At 49.4% G+C, this 22,131-nt stretch overlaps 1 protein-coding gene across 6 annotated transcripts in view; it reads right to left on the reverse strand.

Moving 5' to 3' along the window:
* Nucleotides 1-22,131, reverse strand: part of FGD1 (FYVE, RhoGEF and PH domain containing 1) — a 226,642-nt gene that overhangs the window by 14,793 nt on the left and 189,718 nt on the right. For 3 of the 6 annotated variants that reach the window (XM_069209353.1, XM_069209355.1, XM_069209351.1), the window contains exons 7-14: nt 21,938-22,094; nt 14,339-14,477; nt 9,524-9,582; nt 8,398-8,544; nt 5,438-5,530; nt 5,276-5,355; nt 3,461-3,491; nt 1,654-1,752 (exon numbers count right to left, since the gene is read on the reverse strand). In XM_069209353.1, the coding sequence (XP_069065454.1) occupies nt 1,654-1,752; nt 3,461-3,491; nt 5,276-5,355; nt 5,438-5,530; nt 8,398-8,544; nt 9,524-9,582; nt 14,339-14,477; nt 21,938-22,094 (805 nt within the window). Of the gene's footprint in view, nt 1-1,635; nt 1,753-3,460; nt 3,492-5,275; nt 5,356-5,437; nt 5,531-8,397; nt 8,545-9,523; nt 9,583-14,338; nt 14,478-21,937; nt 22,095-22,131 lie in introns of all 6 variants that reach the window. The other 3 variants (XM_069209352.1, XM_069209354.1, XM_069209350.1) reach the window with 1 other exon arrangement.

Raw genomic sequence — 22,131 nt, forward strand, 5'->3', positions numbered from 1 at the left:
AACCCAGGGGGCACAGTGGCCTGGAATCTCTGATCTCCCAGGGCCCCAGGAAGCAAGCGCCTTCGGGCTACAACCTAGGCACTTCTCGCTGTGAAGGACAGGTGTGACCTCTACTCCGAGCTCCCCTCTTTCTTTCCTTCACTGAACCCCTCTGCTTGCAGGGCACCCCCTCATAGCTCAGTGCCCTCTGTCCTGCGTCATCACTGACTGCCTTACAGGACTGGATTCACACCTAAAAGTGTGCATTACCACACTTCAGTGTAGCTTTCGGCTGTAAGCTTCCACAATCCTGTAACAAGGTAGTGGTGATGAAGGGTCACTCTCTGTCAGTGTCCAGTTTCAGACACCACCTGGGGAGCCTTCAACCGCTCTACTTGTCACAGGTGAAAGCCACAAGGCACGGTTTAGTGGCCACCAGACATTGTGGCTGTGAAGTCTCCTCAGCCTCCTGCACAGAGCTGTCTCCACTCAAAGTGTCCTGAGAGCCTCTGCTCAGCCAGAGATGTGCACGGAATCACACAGTGCATCATGCCGGGATTGTGAAGGTTGGGGGGGTCGCTGTTTCTTCATAGCTGCTGTGCAGCCCCTCACTCCACCTGAACAGCTCTTCCCACGATTTCCAGAAGTCAGTCCTCAAATGCAGAACTTTTACAAAGAATGACCATATTCCAAGTGTCCCTTAGAGGGCAGTGTTGATCTACGAAGCACAGTTTTAAGAACGACTTTTCGTTTCAGGGGACCCACTAGCTTTTACCAGTGGTTTGCATCTGGGGTCTACTGTTGAGTCCCAAGCTCTGCACACTCGTGCCCTCTAGTGTTACGTCTGGAATATTACAAGTTGTATTTGCTAAGATATTTTGTTTCGGTATCACTATGACTTCCAGCAGATGGCCACTGAAATTATGCGGCAGGGGAGCACCAAATTATGCGTCAGGGCTCGCTCAATTATGCAGTGTGAAAAGTCAAATAATGTGGCATTAAACCGACACGTTCTTTGATAGTATTAATTCATTATTTGGTCATTTTTACACGTTAATTCAGACTGGGCAAAGATTTCACTTCATTAGTACTAGTTTAACAATCAAATACATAAATAAGCAAATGAAAGACGACCAGTTAACCTTTGCAAAGGGCCTTCTACTGTGCGTGAACACGTGCTGCAGCGTTTTAGTAACTTTTGATCTGTTTGAGCTAGAAACAAACATTTTTTGTTAAAACCTGCAGATTGTGCATCAGATGATGGATTATGTGGCAAATGCAGCAATTTCATAATTATACAAAAAATCTGAAGAATCGGGTGACATTTTCCTTCTTTTGCATGGTTAGAAGTGTCCAGCCCTCTTTCTGACTTACTTCCTCCCACAAATATAACTAGTCTCGAGGCCACAGGATCTCTTTCCAGCAGGGAAGGGCCCCAAATACTGTGCTAGGCTGGAATGAGGCCGGTGACCGCCTTCCTGGCTTCCTTCTGAAGTGGTGGGAGGACAGACCCACGTTACCTTGAAGGAAGGATGAAGATGAGAGGAGAAAAGCCTACGCCCAGGCAGGGGTGAAAGGTGGTCCTCTGCGCAATGTCCTCCCCTTCAGTTACAATTAACCTATTACCAAGAAGATGAAATGAGGCTTTGAACATACCATGAATCTGGAACGTACCGGGGAGTTCGGGGGCGAGTCGTCGTCTTCCCTGTGTGACAAGTTCAGTTTTAGGGTCTCCAAGGACTGCTCGTGCTTTAGGATGGTGACCTGGATTGCCTGGATGGAGGAAAACATACAGTGTGAGACCGAGGGGGTCTCCAAAGGGCTGAAGAGGCAAGTGGGACCAGCAAAAACCCCAAGGAGCCAGGGCCCTTTCACAGTCAACCTGGAGGGGGGGCTGGAGGCGATGGGAGGATTGCCTCTTGTTGCTGCACCTGAGCGGATACTGGGTGGTGTGTGCCGGATACACTAGGTCACGGCATTCTCCAACAGGTCATGGCTCTGAGGGGCTGGGACAGTCAGGCACATGTGCTTAGGGACCATGTCGGACAGCATACATCTCAGTGAGGGCGAGACACTCTTCCCCTCATAGCAAACAACATCACCTGAGAGGTGACACCGCTGTAACCTCAGGACTGAAAGGTACCGCAGAGGGCCCAGCTCAGCACCTGCCGGGTCCTGCTGGTGCCCCGAAGCACGGTATCTTGTACCACATCTCGTGCCAGAAGACACAACAAAAGGGAGCTATGGATCACCGCACCACCTGTGAGTCCAACAAAATAACTTCACCTGCTGCCCACCTCTACAGGTTAGCTACCCAGTAACCTAACACAAAGATCATTGTTGTACATTAGAGAGGCAACACATTAAATTAAGTATACAAATAATCTGATTCACAAAATCAATCACAAAATGTATTTTTCTTTAGATTCATTTTTCTTCTAGAACAGAACAGCCAACAGGTTTTGCCAAAAATAGAGTTTTGTCGGGGCACAGAATCTAAGAATGGGCCAGACAGAATCAATGTAGCAGGCGTGAAAGGAACAGCCACCATCCAATTAAACTACTTAGGGGTGCTCATGAAGTATCTGAACTGTGTTAGGTCCAGTATTCAATGCTCCCAACATTACGTACAATGGGCGTGTTCAAAACAGCTAACACTACTGATGCTGCAAACTCATTGCAACCGTATTCAAATCAAGGAGGTGTTGCTTGCACCATTTGTACGGAATGTTGGACCTAATACGGTTCACATACTTCATGAGTAATCCTGAGTGGTTTAATTGGATGACTGCTGTGCCTTTCACAGCTACTACATTGATTCTGTCCGGGCGTTTCGTGATATAGACCATTCTTAGGTTCTATGCCCTGATGAAGCTATATTTTGGGCGAAACGCGTTGGTTGTGATCCTGAAGAATAACAATAAGGAATTTTCTGTTGATGTAGTACCTCTGATTATTTGTATACTTTATTTTGTGTTGCCTCTCTAATGTACAAAAACACATCTTGTGCCAGTCCTGAGTGAATGTCTCTACTCCAGGGCATTTTTTATTACGTCTGCTCGCCTGGAGCTACACTTGTTAGAGGTGCACTGGCCAGAGCCCAGCCGGCTTCACTCCTACATCTCCTAGCTCCTCTGGCTTCCCAGAGGGCACTGAAGCATCACGACGAGTAGGGAAACATCTTAAATAGGTGCTGCGCAGTTATTCACTCGCCGAGAGATCAGGCAGGGGATGTTAATGAGCTGCGGGGCAATCCTAGTAACAGTAAGATCTGGGGTTCGGGTGGGGCGACATATTCATGAGATATTCATCTCTGTTCTAGGATGTCTCCTGTCAGGGGTCTGGTGGTGTGATGCAGGCTCTGGGCTGCTTTTACACCCAGGTAAGGGACATTGTTATGCCAGCTCAGTCACAGCAACAACTGCGAACTGCGCCCCAAGATGCCCCCAGAAAAGAAAAATGTATGAAGGTGGCCTCCTACCTGAATCCAGTCTTTTTTCTCCTCTTCAGTTCTGAAAAAGAAAGACAGAGATGTTACCCTGGGGGAGGGGCGGGGGAGAGGGGCATGGACCTGTCCTCTGCTGCTTCAAGGCTTCAAGCTCCGTCTGCGATATAAGATGCGCCAGACACACTCTGGTGACATGACCTCACATATTCCTTTGTACACGTGACATGACATGGTGCCAGGCACATGCCATTGACATGTTCTCACACATCACTAGGTGTACACAACATGGCGCCAGGCAGACTCTGTGGACATGTCCTCACACATTGCTAGGTACACGCATCAAAAGATGGCGCCACACATGGCTATACACATGTGACATGCGATGGCACCAGAAACAAACACCTTGGACAGGTTCTCACTCATCGCTAGGTGCATCTGACATAAGATGGCACCAGGCACACACCATGGACATGTCCTCCAACATGGCTATGTATATGTGACATAAGATGGCACCAGGCACACATCTTGGACAGGTTTTCACACATTGTTAGGTGCATGTGGCATACGATGGTATCAGACACATGCCTTGGCCCATTTCTTTACACATCGAGGGGTGCATGTGACATACGATGGCATCAGGCACATATCTTGGACAGGTTTTCACCCATTTTTAGGTGCATGTGGCATACGATGGTGCCAGGCACATGCCTTGGTTCATTTATTACAAATCGAGGGGTGTATGCGACATACGATGGCTCCATGCACACATCTTGGACAGGTTTTCACACATTGTTAGGTGCATGTGACATACGATGGTGCCAGGCACACGCCTTGGTCCATTTCTTTACACATAGAGGGGTGCATGCGACATACAATGGCACCAGGCACACATCTTGGACATCTTTTCACACATTGTTAGGTGCATGTGACATACAATGGCACCAGGCACACATCTTGGACATCTGTTCACATTTTCTTAGGTGCATGTGACATACGATGGTGCCAGGCACATGCCTTGGTTCATTTTTTACACATCGAGGGGTGTATGCGACATACGATGGCACCAGGCACACATCTTGGCCAGGTTTTCACACATTGTTAAGTGCATGTGACATACGATGGTGCCAGGCACATGCCTTGGTTCATTTATTACAAATCGAGGGGTGTATGCGACATACGATGGCTCCATGCACACATCTTGGACAGGTTTTCACACATTGTTAGGTGCATGTGACATACGATGGTGCCAGGCACACGCCTTGGTCCATTTCTTTACACATAGAGGGGTGCATGCGACATACAATGGCACCAGGCACACACCTTGGACACGTTTTTGCACATTGTTAGGTGCATCTGACATAAGATGGCACCAGGCACACATCTTGGACAGGTTTTCACACATTGTTAGCTGCATGTGACATACGATGGCACCAGGCACACATCTTGGACAGGTTTTCACACACTGTTAGGTGCATGTGACATACAATGGCACCAGGCACACATCTTGGACATCTTTTCACACATTGTTAGGTGCATGTGACATACAATGGCACCAGGCACACATCTTGGACATCTGTTCACATTTTCTTAGGTGCATGTGACATACGATGGTGCCAGGCACATGCCTTGGTTCATTTTTTACACATCGAGGGGTGTATGCGACATACGATGGCACCAGGCACACATCTTGGACAGGTTTTCACACATTGTTAAGTGCATGTGACATACGATGGTGCCAGGCACATGCCTTGGTTCATTTATTACACATCGAGGGGTGCATGCGACATATGATGGCACCAGGCACACATCTTGCCCAGGTTTCCACACTTTGCTAGGTGTATATCCTACCGGGCCTGCAGCTCCAGGGACCGCTGCTTCCCTGACACCAGGAAGGTCCGCGCCGGGTTGAGGTTACTGCTTTCCTTCAGCTAGGAGACAGGGAGAGACAGACAGAGGTCACCTCATGTGGCCAACTTTCCAACCTACACCCCCTTGAGGACGTAGTCCTACCTCCATCCCATCCACGTCGATCCGCGCGCGCACGCTGAACTTCTGTCCAATCAGGCGCAGCTTGGGCACGCAGTACAGCAACCGGTCATTGAACTGGGGACAGAAGAGGGTTCAAGTAAGAAACACTCACTGCCAGAGGCACCACATACACACTCAGTGAATGCTGGTTACATGGTAAAACCTGAGCAGAAGCGCTTAATTCTGTGAACTGCAGCAACATCTCAGTGTAGAGACAAGCCTATGGACAAGTTAAATGGGCCCTGGTTTATGGTAATGTGATGGAGAACCATGCGGGTCTTGCCTCACACACCAGGCTGACCTCTCACCCCTCCTTCCAGCTGCCTCCAAGAGACTCCTGCTGCTCTCTGGCTGGGGAGGGGTCACTGGCACCAGCACAAGGCTCAGGAGTACTGGAGTAAGAAGATGCTGTCGATGGCTTGCTCTCTGTTACTCGCCAGCATGAGATAACTGTCCTGCCTGCTCTGTTACTCACCTGTATGAGGTACCTGTCCTGCCTGCTCTGTTACTCACCTGTATGAGGTACCTGTCCTGCCTGCTCTGTTACTCACCAGCATGAGATCACTGTCCTGCCTGCGCTGTTACTCACCTGTATGAGGTACGTGTCCTGCCTGCGTTGTTACTCACCAGCATGAGATAACTGTCCCGCCTGCGCTGTTACTCACCAGCATGAGATATCTGTCCTGCCTGCTCTGTTACTCACCAGCATGAGATAACTGTCCTACCTGCTCCGTTACTCACCTGTATGAGATATCTGTCCTGCCTGCTCTGTTACTCACCAGCATGAGATAACTGTCCTGCCTGCTCCGTTACTCGCTGCTCTGTTACTCACCAGCATGAGATAACTGTCCCGCCTGCGCTGTTACTCACCAGCATGAGATATTTGTTCTGCCTGCTCTGTTACTCACCAGCATGAGATAACTGTCCTACCTGCTCCGTTACTCACCTGTATGAGATATCTGTCCTGCCTGCTCTGTTACTCACCAGCATGAGATAACTGTCCCGCCTGCGCTGTTACTCACCAGCATGAGATATTTGTTCTGCCTGCTCTGTTACTCACCAGCATGAGATAACTGTCCTACCTGCTCCGTTACTCACCTGTATGAGATATCTGTCCTGCCTGCTCTGTTACTCACCAGCATGAGATAACTGTCCTGCCTGCTCCGTTACTCGCTGCTCTGTTACTCACCAGCATGAGATAACTGTCCTGCCTGCTCTGTTACTCACCAGCATGAGATATCTCTCCTGCCTGCTCTGTTACTCACCTGTATGAGATATCTGCCCTGCCTGCTCTGTGGCTCACCAGCATGAGATATTTGTTCTGCCTGCTCCGTTACTCACCAGCATGAAATATCTGTCCTGCCTGCTCTGTTACTCACCAGCATGAGATATTTGTTCTGTCTGTTCTGTTACTCACTAGCATGAGATATCTCTTCTGCCTGCTCTGTTACTCACCTATATGAGGTACCTGTCCTTCCTGCGTTGTTACTCACCAGCATGAGATAACTGTCCCGCCTGCGCTGTTACTCACCAGCATGAGATATCTGTCCTGCCTGCTCTGTTACTCACCAGCATGAGATATCTGCCCTGCCTGCTCTGTTGCTCACCAGCATGAGATATTTGTTCTGCCTGCTCCGTTACTCACCAGCATGAGATATCTGTCCTGCCTGCTCTGTTGCTCACCAGCATGAGATATTTGTTCTGCCTGCTCCGTTACTCACCAGCATGAGATATCTGTCCTGCCTGCTCTGTTACTCACCAGCATGAGATATTTGTTCTGTCTGCTCTGTTACTCACCAGCATGAGATCACTGTCCTGCCTGCTCTGTTACTCACTGCTCTGTTACTCACCAGCATGAGATAGTTGTCCTGCCTGCTCTGTTACTCACCACCATGAGATATCTGTCCTGCCTGCTCTGTTACTCACCTGTATGAGGTACCTGTCCTGCCTGCTCTGTTACTCACCTGTATGAGGTACCTTTCCCACCTGCTCTATTACTAACCTGTATGATGTATCTGTCCTGCCAATTAGCTCTGATACTCACCTGTATGTGGTATCTGCCCTGCCTGCTCTGTTACTCACCAGCATGAGATATCTGTCCTGCCTGCTCTGTCACTCACCTGTATGAGGTACCTGTCCTGCCTGCCAACTCTGATACTCACCCGTATGAGTACTTGTCCTGCCTGCTCTGTAACTCACTAGCATGAGGTACCCATCCTCCATACTCTGTTACTCACCAGCATGAGTTACCTGTCCTGCCTGCTCTGTTACTCTAAAGCAGGAGGGACCTGTCCTGCCCTGTCTGCTCTGTTACTCAACTGTATGAGTACTTGTCCTGACTGCTCTGTTACTTACCAGCATGAGGTATCTGTCTTGCCTGCTCTGTTACTGACCATCTAAGGTACCTGTCCTGCTCGGCCTGCTCTCTGATACTCATTAGCATGAGACATATGTTCTACCCGCCTGTTCTTCGTTACTCTCCAGCATGAGGAACCTTTCCCGCCCTGGCAGCTCTATTACTGACCTGTATGAGGTACCTGTCCTGCTTGATCTATTACTCAACAGGATGAGGTACCTGTCCTGCCTGCTCTCTGTTACTGAGCATCATGGCACACCTGTCCTGCTCTGTCTGCTCTCCAATACTCATCAGCATGAGGCATCTGTTCTGCTCGCTCTCCGTTACTCACCAGCACAATGTACCTGTGCTGCCTTGCCCGCTCTCTGTTACGCACCAACATAGAGTACCTGTCCTCTCCTGCCTAATCTTGGTTACTCACCAGCGCAGGGTGCCTGTATTGCAAACTCTCTTTTACTCACCAGCCTGGGGTACCTGTCCTGGCTTGCCTACTCTCTTTTACTCACCACTGTAGGGTACCTGTCCTGCCTACTGTCAGTTACTCACCAGTGCAGGGTACCTGTGCTGTCTACTCTTGGTTACTCACCAGTATGAGGTACCTGTCCTGTGTGGTGCCATTCTTGGCAGAGAGCTTCAGGATGTGGCCTTCCTTGATAAGCTCATTGGTTGGGCTCACAATATCCTCCTCACCCCCCAGGAGCTCATAGACTTTCAGCAGGTTGTGCATCCTTTCCTGTGAAGAGAAGGAGAGTCAGGGGTAAGACATGGGATGTCTCCGAAGTGTACATTTGAGGCCCTATTCTATGTTAGTCTTGGCTCTTGTGATGCTCCAGCGTTTCCTCACTCAATGAATCATTTAAAGGGGCAGAGTAATTGTAGCCACAGCGTAGCAGCCACCCGACCAGTTCCAAATCATGTTGTTGAAGGTATGTACCTTTGCTTGCATTTGCCAGTGGGAATTTCACAGGCCGACAGTGCCAGCTGAAGGCCATGTGAAGCACACAGGCAACCCTCTTAGGGTACAGACAATGCAAGTTCCCTGGCAATATGAGGCACTTAAGTCTCAATCCCAGCAAATCTGGGGGGACATTTACAAGCTCCGTAGCGCAGGGCAGCACAGTAAGTGCCTTGCTGCGCTGCCCTGCAACACACGGAAAGGGCAGAAATGCACCGTATGTGCAAGATACAGTGCACTTCTGTCCTCTCCCCCTGCGTGGGTGCATAAATAGCAGCCTAACACCAACGCAGGCACCCTTGCATCATGGGGCACCTTCCTGCACAAAAACAATCCTGGGAGGCCTTTTCCTCTTTGTATGTGTGCGGCACTTGGCAGAAAGAGGAAGCAACATGGAGAAATAGAGATATTTGTCCTTGTTACGCCTCTCCTGGGGAGGCGTGCAGTTTTAGCACATTCCCAGGTTTACAGATTCTCGTAATCTGGTAATGCGGCAAAACCCACCGCAACGCTCATGACACTTCTCCCTGATGCAGCGTAAGGCAACGCAGTCGCTTGTGCTGCTTTGCCTTACACCCTATCTACAAGGCCATGAGAAGCCACACAAAGTGGTTCTGCGTGGCCTCGTAGATATGGGCCTGCGCTATGGGCCGTCGGTGCACCACAAAAAGTGACCGAGCAGCGGCGCACTGGGCTCGTAAATAAGCCCTGCAAAGTGACCCACGGAACCTCTTGAACCTGGAAACACAAGTCTCACCATTTTCCGTATTGCTGCGTTGGAGTGTTCGGCGGCGGTCGCAATCAGCTGCAGAGATTCTGCAATAGAAGAGAGGGAGCACAATTTAAAGCTCGGTTGTAAACAACATTATGTCCTGGTAAGAGTTTCCGAGTGGAAGCTGGGCAGGGGAAGTAGTGAGGGGTGATCTATTTCTTTGGGGGCGGGGCTGTGTCTCACTCCTTGAGCACACTTCCAAGGGCAGCGTGGGTGTGTGAGGCGGGGCACTCACAACTACTTTGTCCTGAGAAGACAGTCTGGTTCTTAGATCCGATAACCCATCCTCTCCGCCTGCGCTGGTGCACAAATTACCTCATTTGTAAAGAAATAAGTGCCAGAGCCTTAGTCAGAAGACCACTGCAACTTGTACCCCTCACTGCGCTATTACTGGCAACTCAAACCTTTTATACTTTAAAGATGACTAATACCTGCCACCCAAGCTGTTTTCTTTCTTTGGGCGACGGGTATTAGTCATTTTTAATGTGTATAGAGTTATTAGTCAGCTGTTGTTGTGTCCATTACAAATTTTGACAAAGGAGCTCCACCATGTGGCTGGCTGCAATAAGTTCCGGTGTTTACAATTAAGTGCTGGTGCCGAGCACCATAAAACACCGGGTCAAATTAAGCACGGGGTCTCATTAATCGTGACTGCTTACAGAGAGACAACCACGGCTATGATGCTACCAGTAGTTCCACAGCCTTTGTAAAAACAATTTTGTGGCCAAACTCAGACAAGCGAGCTTTCTTCCTATTTCTCAGATATGTATCTCAAGTAAGGCTAAACTTCTGGGATATATATTGGATCTGTTTTATTTTCTTACACTTTTTGCTTTTCCTTGAGCTTGTAACTCCCAGAGCATATCTGTGCAGCATTGCTTCTCTCCCCTGGGAGCAGTCCATCAGGTGGGCCAGGGATATTCATATGAAAAATGATAACATTTGCAAACACAACTATGCTGTTGCACTCAAGCAAACCTGCTTGTTTCCCATTGGTCAAGTGTGTACACCTAGAGAGGCCTGTTTTCTATTTATTTACAGTACTTCAAGCTAAGTTACTCATCCGTTTTCTTTTGTGCAATTCCTGACATATGATTCACTCGTATTTAAGCTCATCAAGGGAATGTGGTCATTTTATCTTCCCTGGTTGGTTTGCAGTTCAATCATTATAACTGGCAGGTGCGAGAAGAAGTCTTCAAGGGCGTGCCTGACCTAGCGCAGGCCATCCACAGGGTCACACAGGGGGTGAAGGGCATTACAAGGGAAGGGAAGCATGGGTAAATGTAGGGTGTGCAGGGAAAGGTAAAACCTATAGAAAAGGATGTTTTTTTGTTATAATACACCTCACATACCTAGTACTGTGTCTTGTACAGGAGTAAATGTGGAGTGACTAAGGCAGGGGTCTCCAACGAGTAGCTTGTGAGCTACTGGTAGCTCACCCGACCCTAGAAGTAGCTCTCGGAAGTTAAGCTGGGCCTAGAATCTCACTAAAAGAGACATTAAAGAAGGCTGAAATGCTCAGGCCAAGAGCCGAGGAGAGCAAGGTATATGGAACCAGAGCTGAGACATTGAAGAGCATATGGTGTATTGATCTGCATGTGCGCTAGTTTATGCCTGACGTTAAAGTAAAGGGCAAGCTGCCTCCAGTCATAAGTGATTCATCTCTAGCACAACCGGGTCCATTCACAGCATAACATTAGTAATGGCATAATAATGGTCTTCCCAGGCTTATTTGGGCACTCTTGGTATAACTGTGGCATACTGTCAGTCATGATTGAAATATTAAGAGCACTGGCCTACTTTTGGCCTTCCCCTACATTATGATGGCCACTCTCGTGTGCTCCTAACTGATGTGTTGGGCACCATGAGATTATGTTGTAACTTTGGCACAATGGTCGCCCTGTTATGATGGTGGACGTTATTGGCACATTGCATGCATCCTTGGTGTTACTGGCGAGCATCCATGGCCTGTGATTGTAATATCAGCGCGCTTGAGGTAGAATCATTGAATTCAGGTGGATTTATTGGGCGCATGGGTACCCCAAAGGGCTCCCCAGCGCCGAGGTCTACCAGGCTCAAATGCAATCATCCTATGCAAACAGGCGGCTTTAGCAAACAACCAAAACCTAATAAGTTATTGTTCTGCCCAAGGGTTAGAGGTCAAGCATTCTACAGTTTGGGGGAAGGTAAGTGAAGGAGCGCCTTCCGCATCTGGCAAATGAGGTATTTGTACGTCTGTGTTCCCTAAAAATTAAAACCGATGTGTTGATATTTTGGAGTCGAAAATTACGTTTTTTACAAAAGGTTTTCTTCTTGTTTCTCCATGGGAAGTGGCTTTTCAGTGGCTGTAACTTCAGAAACTTCATGGGGATAAAGACAAAGGGCCCGAGCACGAGCTTGGCGGATCGGATACTCAGCCACAAACGTGGCGGATATCCTGTTCGCCATATCCCAAGTTCCTTATATCCTATTGAACTTTAAAACGCGGGTGGGATATCCGTCACATTTGGGACTGAGTATCCCATCCACCAGGGTCGTAATCAGGCCCAAAATGTTGCAGTTCCAAAACCCATTTAAAGTTGATAGAGGAATGATAATTCAAGCTGCACTGCAGAGATTTACTGCTGTGGTTATGTTCTTAGCGCCAGAGGGCACGTGATGCTTTGGCTGTTATTTTGTCATTGCTGGCATTTGTGCTGTAACCTCGCCTGAAATTCTTGGGTGGTCACTAATGATAATCCTGTTTACGGTGGTCATAGTGTAATCTTAACATAACAATGTGGCCACTATTTTATAGTTATAACAATTTCTAATAGCTCGAGAGCACATTTCTAGAGCAGAAGTAGCTCTCACTATAGAAAAGGTTGGAGATCCATGGTCTAAGGCTTGCGGCAGGAGGAAATGTGGAGCTCAGAGGACAAACGCCCTCAGCGCCTTGAGACCATTACGCGTGAGTAGCTGGGCTTTATAAACTTTGATTTGAGTGTTGTGTCTTTCTCTAAAGAGCATACCTGGAGTATTGTCTCCTTCTCTGGAAGCCTCACCTGGAGTATTGTGTGTACCGCTCCAGGCCTCACCTGGAGTATAGTGTGTACTGCTCCAGGCCTCACCTGGAGTATTGTGTGCAGCGCTCCAGGCCTCACCTGGAGTATTGTGTGTACCGCTCCAGGCCTCACCTGGAGTATTGTGTGTACCGCTCCAGGCCTCACCTGGAGTATTGTGTGCAGCGCTCCAGGCCTCACCTGGAGTATTGTGTGTACCGCTCCAGGCCTCACCTGGAGTATTGTGTGCAGCGCTCCAGGCCTCACCTGGAGTATTGTGTGCAGCGCTCCAGGCCTCACCTGGAGTATTGTGTGCAGCGCTCCAGGCCTCACCTAGAGTATTGTGTGTACCGCTCCAGGCCTCACCTGGAGTATTGTGTGCAGCGCTCCAGGCCTCACCTAGAGTATTGTGTGTACCGCTCCAGGCCTCACCTGAGTATTGTGTGCAGCGCTCCCGGCCTCACCTGGAGTATTGTGTGGAGCGCTCCAGGCCTCACCTGGAGTATTGTGTGCAGCGCTCAAGGCGTCACCTGGAGTATTGTGTGCAGCGCTCAAGGCGTCACCTGGAGTATTGTGTCCGTCTCTGGAGGCCTCAACTACCGCACTGGGTCCAGCCCTGGAAGCTGCAACTAGAATATCGTGTCCAGGTCTGGAGGTCATACCTGGAACATAGTGCCCAGCTCTAGAAGCCTCAACCTGAGTACTGTGTCCTACTCTGGAGGAGACATGTAGTATTGTGAGGTATATTGAGTTTTCTGTGTCCCAAGGTGGCAGGGGCCCGGGACAGACCCCTGGGGGCAGCAGCAGAGGGCAGGGTAAGGATGGAGATGTGTGGGGGGCTCTCTGTCACAAGCTGGCAGGACAGAGCCCTGGGTGCAGCAGCAGAGGGGAGAGTAAGGCTGGAGACCCAGTAGGGTCTCTATCACTAACTTGCAGGGGTGGGCCCAGTGGGCATCTTTTGTGTAACTCACAGGCTGAACTGAACGTTTATACCAAGAATTCAGAAAATCCACCTTGCATTATTGTGGAAAAAGGAAGTGGAACCGAGGGCAGGGTTTTCCATGTCTGTCTGTCTCAGACTCAAGCTCTCCGTACACATTTGGATTTAAGCAGTCGAGGGTGTGACGCGAATCACTGCAAAAGCATGATCATGGTCCTGAGACCTGACTGACACGTTGGACAGAAGTCAGAGCTGCCAGAGTGTTGTGTCATTTACGCCTCCATTGCTTAGGGATCTGGAGAATATAAAGTCCAAACATGTTCATAATGTGGAACATTTTTCTGCACTTTAATTTCCTCCCATTTAAAAAATGACTATTTTTTCAATTATAAATATGGCAGAGTGGAAAATGAAAATGAAAAAGTAACTTAATCAAAGGGTAACTTTTCATTTTAATTTTCTACAATTTAAAAGCATTGAGAACATAATTTTGTTCTCACCTCCAATACTGTTAACTTTTATTTAAGATTTAAATGCCTCGGTGCTTCAGTTCTTCACCTCTGTACCCCAGCTAGGGTCATAAATCTGACTCCAGCACTGCTCCTCATCAGGCCCTACTATCTGCAGCCTGGTGATAATAACGTGAAACACAGCCTTCACCTAACTTTAAAAGAAAACATATGACCATGTGCTACTTTAAAAATGAACTCAAAGCCACGGGCTACTCTGGAGGTGTCTGGAAGCTACTGGTAGCTCGTAAACGACTGGTTGGAGACAATTGTTCTAAACCCGCTTAAAGAAAGGGAAGTGCTCGCTCACTCTCGGCGTCCCGACTGTCGCAGGAGCCCTCGGGCAGCTTTTGGAGGTAGTCCTTGAGGAGCAGCTCGTAGCGCGGGATTCTCTGCACCGGTTCCAGCATGTGGTGCTGCAGCGTCAGGTTCCCGCAGATCTCCTCGCTCTAGAATAGAAAGCAGAAGATGTGAGGCACAGTGCAGACCATGCAGTTAGATGTTCTAGACACACAGACATGAATGGCAGCTGAGACCTGCCTGTCCTACCGGAGACCCAGGCCCACCTGTATCCCCCGTACCAGTGGTCTCTCCCGAGCAATAGCGAGCCAGGGGCCCTACTGCGCAAAGAGTGCACTTTCTCTGATTGCACCACAGCGCACCATGGAAGCGGTGTGCTGGGCGCGAGCAGAGAAAGTGCGCCCTATTGCCTTGAATGCGCTGCCCCCAGGGCAACCGTGAACTTGTGCTGCCCTGACGCCAGCGCATACAAATGAAAAACAAGGCAGCTGCTTTAAAGCTGCCCCATGGTTCATTGTGCAGGCGGCAACCCGCGTGCACTTTTAAGGGGGATTGGAGATCCCTTTGCAGGCGGGTGCAGTGAGTGACTGCTCCCGCCTGCAAGGGGATGTATGGGGCATCCATGGGACACCGTTTCTCCTCTACAGAGGGCTCACATCAGGGGCACACTGTCAGCTTGCCTACTGACAGTTTCTTTGCTTCTACATCCGTGTCTATAATATGGTGCGGGCACACATGCAAAGGTTTGCCTCATTTGGATGGGGCCAGGACCCCATGCAAATGAGGGGACACCGTCTGGTGATAGCGCTATATGCGCGCCAGTGCCATCTGTATTACAGAAGGGTTGTACATGCTTCTGTGGCCTTTTCTGTAATACCAAAGTACCCCGTGGGCATGCAAAGCGGGTGCACATGCCCATTCTGGCCCCGGGGCACTTCTGTAATATGGCCCCTGGTGTCCACCTGAACAGCTGACTACACTGAACACGTGCCGCCAGCCCTGCCAAGGCACATGGGTAGACTGAGGTAAACATGTTCATGAGTCACACAGTTCATAGGGTGGTCACCAGTCCGATACTCGATTGGGCACCGGCTTATCTAATCCATCATCGACAAATGGTGCAGAATATGGCAATTCGCTTCTTATTGAAGCTTCCCAAGCAGGCCTCCATCTCCCAACATGGTAACCAGCTGCACTGACTGCCAGGTAAGAAGAGAATCCGGTTCAAGGCACTGTCACTGATTGACACTCGCCCTGGGCACTTCAGGGCTTAAACCTGAAGTACCCAGGGCGAGTGTCAATGGGTGACGCTTCCCTCGTCACCCGGGGGAGGGACTCGAGGCACCTTTTCTGAGCCCAGGAGTTCACACCCATAGGAGCTGTGACCTCCTCAGCCCAGCAAAGTTAATCTCAGGCAGCCAGGAGTTTTGCGCTCCTGGCAGCCTGACCTGAACATGGAGAGTGTCTGTCAGGCTGACCTTTGTTCAGGCTGACCGGCACTCTTCATGAGGGGCAAAAGGTGGAGGGGCGTGGCCCCTCCGCCCTAAAGGACGGCCACGCCTACTTACTGCCTCAGCGCCGCGACACTCTGGCAGTAACTTACACTTTACAAAAACCCTCATTCATTCATTGATAGTTAATGCAGTACTGGAAATCTCCTCAGGCGTTTCACTGTTGGTGCTTATCAGAGAAGACTAACCCTTCCCTTGGGGTGCTCACATGCTTCTTCAGGGTGCTGCCTTGAATTACCAAACAGGCCCACACCCCACCACCTTGGATGATCAGCTCACCTACCTCTAGCTCAGATCCAGCCCTTTAAGCTGATGCGAACCATCCCTGGGGGGATTTCTGATAGGTCACCTGGACTCTGAGGAAAGGAATATCAGCTGCCCTCTGCTAACCCTGGCACTACCCCTGCTACCCCTGATTCGGGGGTCATAAAAGCACCAGCAGGAATACAAGGACTGACAAAGCCAATAGGTCTTGCCTTTGGGGCATATTAGTGGCTTTGTCAATGGCTTTGCCACGCACACCAAGTTTTGCCCACCACGCCATCCCAGTTTGGACCCAGCCATATGCTGAAACCGGGCCCAGGATGCTTGTTTCCGGTCCAGGGAGGACTTGGCTTGGCAGTTTGGGCTGAACTGTTCCCATAAGGAGCAGGGTCGAGACTGATCTGTATATAGCTGGGTCCTAACTGGGGTGGCGTGGTGGGTTAAAAAACAGTGGGTTAAACCTAGCTCTTTGTGGCTGGTGTGAAATGGTCCACATTTGTCCATCATCTGTTGTTTTTGCATTTGTTGCCCCAAGTGGGAAGGGTATGCCCAGACGTGGGTCCCGTGCTTGCTATGGCACCAGATTTAAGCTAGCCTGGCTGATGAAGGGTGATACCCTGAAACCGGTCCCAGGAAGCTTGTTTCTGTTCCAGGGAGGACCTGGCCTGGCAGTTCGGGCTGCACTGTTCCCATGGGGAACAGGGCCAAGACTGATTTGCATACAGTTGGGTGCATACTGGAATGGCATGGCAAGCAAAAAAACTGATGGATTAAACCCAGATCTGTGACTGGGGGTGGATGTTTGATTTGTACCACACTCCATCCATAATCTGTGCTTTTAGAAAATGATGCAAGCACTTGTTTTGTTCTTTTTGTTTACTGATCTAAATAGGATCCATCAACAAAAAAGGGAAAAAAGCACAAGTGGGTGGTGGAAGCAACGCAGAGTCTGGGGAGTGGGAAAGCAACGGTAGGGTGGGTAAGCACCACAGGGTGTGGGCAAAACAACACATTGGGCGTGAGTGGGGGAAGCAACATGGAGGGCGCGGGAAGGGGTGCAAATGGAAAGAGAGTAATGTGCAGCTGTAGGAGAAACATTCTGAGAAAGCAACAAGGGGGAGAAGAACACAAGGGTGACCAAAATGCAGAGGAGAGGCAGGGAGAAGCATGCAACCATGCAGCCAGAGTAAGAGCAATACGTGCATAAATACACAAGGAAGACAGCTGAAAAACACATGGACTCTCGTGCAGTCCTTAAACAAAAAGACACAAGTAATGCGTCCATGCTCCAGGGAAGGGACAAACACACATAGAGGAAACAAAGCAAACACAATCTAACAAATAAGGAGAAAGCAAATCAGAGTGACAGTGAAGGCAAGAAATGGTAAGCAATGGGCGGGCTCTCAGCCAGCTGCAACCTAACAGAATCCAGTAGCTCGTCTAGTATATGTACCGTAGTCAGCAGTCCTGCCTTACCATGGATAAAACCCAGGCACCATGCCTGGTATTGATAACACAACCAGGCCCTTGCCCAGCATGGATGTAACACAACCAGACCCTTGCCCAGCATGGATATAACACAACCAGGCCTTAGTCTAGCATGGATATAACACAACCAGGCCTGACCTAGCATGGATATAACACAAACTGGCCCTAGCCCAGCATGGATATAACACAACCCGGCCCTAGACTAGCATGGATATAGCACAACCAGACCCTAGCCTAGTATGGATATAACTCAACCAGGCCTTAGCCCAGCATGGATATAACACAACCAGACTGTAGCCTAGCATGGCTATAGCACAACCAGGCCCTAGCCCAGCATGGATATATCACAACCAGACCCTTGCTCAGCATGGATATAACACAACCAGGCCCTAGATTAGCATGGATATATCACAACCAGACCCTTGCCCAGCATGGATATAACACAACCTGGTCCTAGCCTAGCATGGATATAACACAACCAGACCCTTGCCCAGCATGGATATAACACAACCAGGCCTTAGCCTAGCATGGATATAACACAACCAGGCCTGATCTAGCATGGACATAACACAACCTGGCCCTAGCCCAGCATGGATGTAACACAACCCGGCCCAAGACTAGCATGGATATAACACAACCAGACCCTTGCCCAGCATGGATATAACACAACCAGGCCCTAGACTAGCATGGATATAACACAACCAGACCCTTGCCCAACATGGATATAACACAACCAGGCCTTAGCCCAGCATGGATATAACACAACCAGACCCTTGCCTAGCAAAGATATAACAGAACCAGACCCTTGCCTACCATGGATATAACACAACCAGGCCTGACCTAGCATTGATATAACCCAACCAGGCCCTAGCCCAGCATGGATATAACACAACCAGGCCCTTGCCTCTAGCATGGATATAACACAACCAGGCCCTAGCCCAGCATGGATATAACACAACCAGGCCTTAGCCCAGCATGGATATAACACAACCAGACCGTAGCCTAGCATGGATATAACACAACCAGGCCTGACCTAGCATGAATATAACACAACCTGGCCCTAGCCCAGCATGGATATAACACAACCAGGCCCTAGACTAGCATGGATATAACACAACCAGACCCTTGCCCAGCATGGATATAACACAACCAGGCCTTAGCCCAGCATGGATATAACACAACCAGACCCTTGCCTAGCATGGATATAACACAACCAGGCCTGATCAAGCATGGATATAACACAAAGAGGCCCTTGCCTCTAGCATGGATATAACACAACCAGGCCCTTGCCTAGCATGAATATAATACAACCAGGCCCTAGCCCAGCATGGATATAACACAACCAGACCCTAGCCTCGCCTGGATATAACACAACCAGACCCTAGCCCAGCATGGATACAACACAACCAGACCGTAGCCTAGCATGTCTATAGCACAAACAGGCCCTAACCCAGCATGAATATAACACAAGCAGACCGTAGCCTAGCATGGATATAACACAACCAGGCCCTTGCTTAGCATGGATATAACACAACCAGGCCCTAGACTAGCATGGATATAACACAAGCGACCGTAGCCTAGCATGGATATAACACAACCAGGCCCTAGCCTAGCATGGATATAACACAACCAGGCCCTAGCCGAGCATGGATATAACACAACCAGGCCCTAGCCTAGCATGGATATAACAAAACCAGGCCCTTGCCTAGCATGGATATAACACAACCTGGCCCTAGCCCAGCATGGATATAACACAACTAGGCCCTAGTCTAGCATTGATATAACACAACCAGACCGTAGCCTAGCTTGGATATAACACAACCAGGCCCTAGCCCAGCATGGATATAACACAACCAGGCCCTTGCCTCTAGCATGGATAAACCACAAACCAGGCCCTAGCCCAGCATGGATATAACACAACCAGGCCCTAGCCTAGCATGGATATAACGCAACCAGAACATAGCCTAGCATGGCTATAACGCAACCAGGCCCTAGCCCAGCATGAATATAACGCAACCAAACCGTAGCCTAGCATGGATATAACGCAACCAGACCGTAGCCTAGCATGGATATAACACAACCAGGCCCTTGCCTAGCATGGATATAACACAACCAGGCCCTTGCCTAGCATGGATATAACACAACCAGGCCCTAGGCTAGCATGGATATAACACAACCAGACTGTAGCCTAGCATGGATATAACACAACCAGGCCCTTGCCTAGCATTGATATAGCACAACCAGACCCTAGCCTAGTATGGATATAACTTAACCAGGCCTTACCCCAGCATGGATATAACACAACCAGACTGTAACCTAGCATGGCTATAGCACAACCAGGCCGTAGCCCAGCATGAATATAACACAACCAGGCCCTTGCTTAGCACTGATATAACACAACGAGACCGTAGCCTAGCATGGATATAACACAACCAGACCCTAGCCCTGCATGGATATAACACAACCAGGCCCTAGACTAGCATGGATATAACACAACTAGACTGTAGCCTAGCATGGATATAACACAACCAGGCCCTAGCCCAGCATGGATATAACACAACCAGGCCCTATCCCAGCATGGATATAACACAACCAGGCCCTAGACTAGCATGGATATAACACAACCATACCGTAGCCTAGCATGGATATAACACAACCTGGCCCTAGCCTAGCATGGATATAACACAACCAGGCCCTAGCCGAGCATGGATATAATACAACCAGGCCCTAGCCCAGCATGGATATAACACAACCAGGCCCTATACTAGCATGGCTATAACACAACCAGACCGTAGCCTAGCATGGATATAACACAACCTGGCTCTAGCCTAGCATGGATATAACACAACCAGACCCTAGCCTAGCATGGATATAACACAACCTGGTCCTAGCCTAGTATGGATATAACACAACCAGGCCCTAGACTAGCATGGATATAACACAACCAAACCGTAGCCTAGCATGGATATAACTCAACCAGGCCTTAGCCCAGCATGGATATAACACAACCAGACCGTAGCCTAGCATGGCTATAGCACAACCAGGCCCTAGCCCAGCATGAATATAACACAACCAGGCCCTTGCTTAGCATTGATATAACACAACCAGAACGTAGCCTAGCATGGATATAACACAACCAGACCCTAGCCCTGCATGGATATAACACAACCAGGCCCTAGACTAGCATGGATATAACACAACTAGACGGTAGCCTAGCATGGATATAACACAACCAGGCCCTAGCCCAGCATGGATATAACACAACCAGGCCCTAGCCCAGCATGGATATAACACAACCAGGCCCTAGACTAGCATGGATATAACACAACCAGACCGTAGCCTAGCATGGATATAACACAACCTGGCCCTAGCCTAGCATGGATATAATACAACTTGGCCCTAGCCTAGCATGTATATAACACAATCAGGCCCTTGCCTAGCATGGATATAACACAACCAGGCCCTAGACTAGCATGGATATAACACAACCAGGCCCTTGCCTAGCATGGATATAACACAACCAGGCCCTAGCCCAGCATGGATATAACACAACCAGACCCTTGCCCAGCATGGATATAACACAAGCAGACCCTTGCCCAGCATGGATATAACACAAGCAGACCCTTGCCCAGCATGGATATAACACAACCAGACCCTTGCCCAGCATGGATATAGCACAACCAGACCCTTGCCCAGCATGGACATAACACAACCAGACCGTAGCCTAGCATGAGTATAACACAACCAGGCCCTAGCCTAGCATGGGTATAACACAACCAGGCCCTAGCCCAGTATGGATATAACACAATCAGACCCTTGCCCAGCATGGATATAACACAACCAGACCTTTGCCTAGCATGGATATAGCACAACCAGACCCTTGCCCAGCATGGATATAACACAACCAGACCGTAGCCTAGCATGGGTATTACACAACCAGGCGTGACCGAGGATGGAAACACAGATGCAGCCTGCCTTGCTTAGTTTGGATAATGCTACCACTGACTATCCTATTATGCATAACACAGCCAGGGCCTGGCCTAACATGGGTAAGACAGTCCATGGGGCCAGCCTAGTGTGGCTAAAGCAGTGTAAATACCAACACCGCTACCCAAATCTAGTAAGTGGAGCCCAACTTGGAGCTTATCCTGCATGCTCAAGATAACAGCTGACCAAGACTGGTCTTAATAACACAACCATGGGTTTGGAGCAACATGGGCAGCAGAAGCCGAGTGTGGTCATGATGTCCATACTCCGGGCAGTGGGGCCATATCCGGCCACAACCTCACCAGCGCCCACTCCCACCTGAGCTTTGTGTGCCTGTCCTGATCCAGTTGTGTCCTTACCTGCACCTCATGAATGATAACTTTGAATGGCGTTGACCGCTCCATCCAGCTGTTGACCAGCTCCATGGCCCTGTCGAAGTTCTTGACATACTCGCCGTACATCTTGAGGAAGGGCGCCAGCTTCTGGAGGATGTCCCCGATGCGTGGGTTCCTGTCCCTGCAGAAGACGTTGAAGAACACATAGGGTTCAGTCC

Source organism: Pleurodeles waltl, chromosome 10, assembly GCF_031143425.1.
Source record: "Pleurodeles waltl isolate 20211129_DDA chromosome 10, aPleWal1.hap1.20221129, whole genome shotgun sequence".
Classification (NCBI taxonomy): Eukaryota; Metazoa; Chordata; class Amphibia; order Caudata; family Salamandridae; genus Pleurodeles; species Pleurodeles waltl.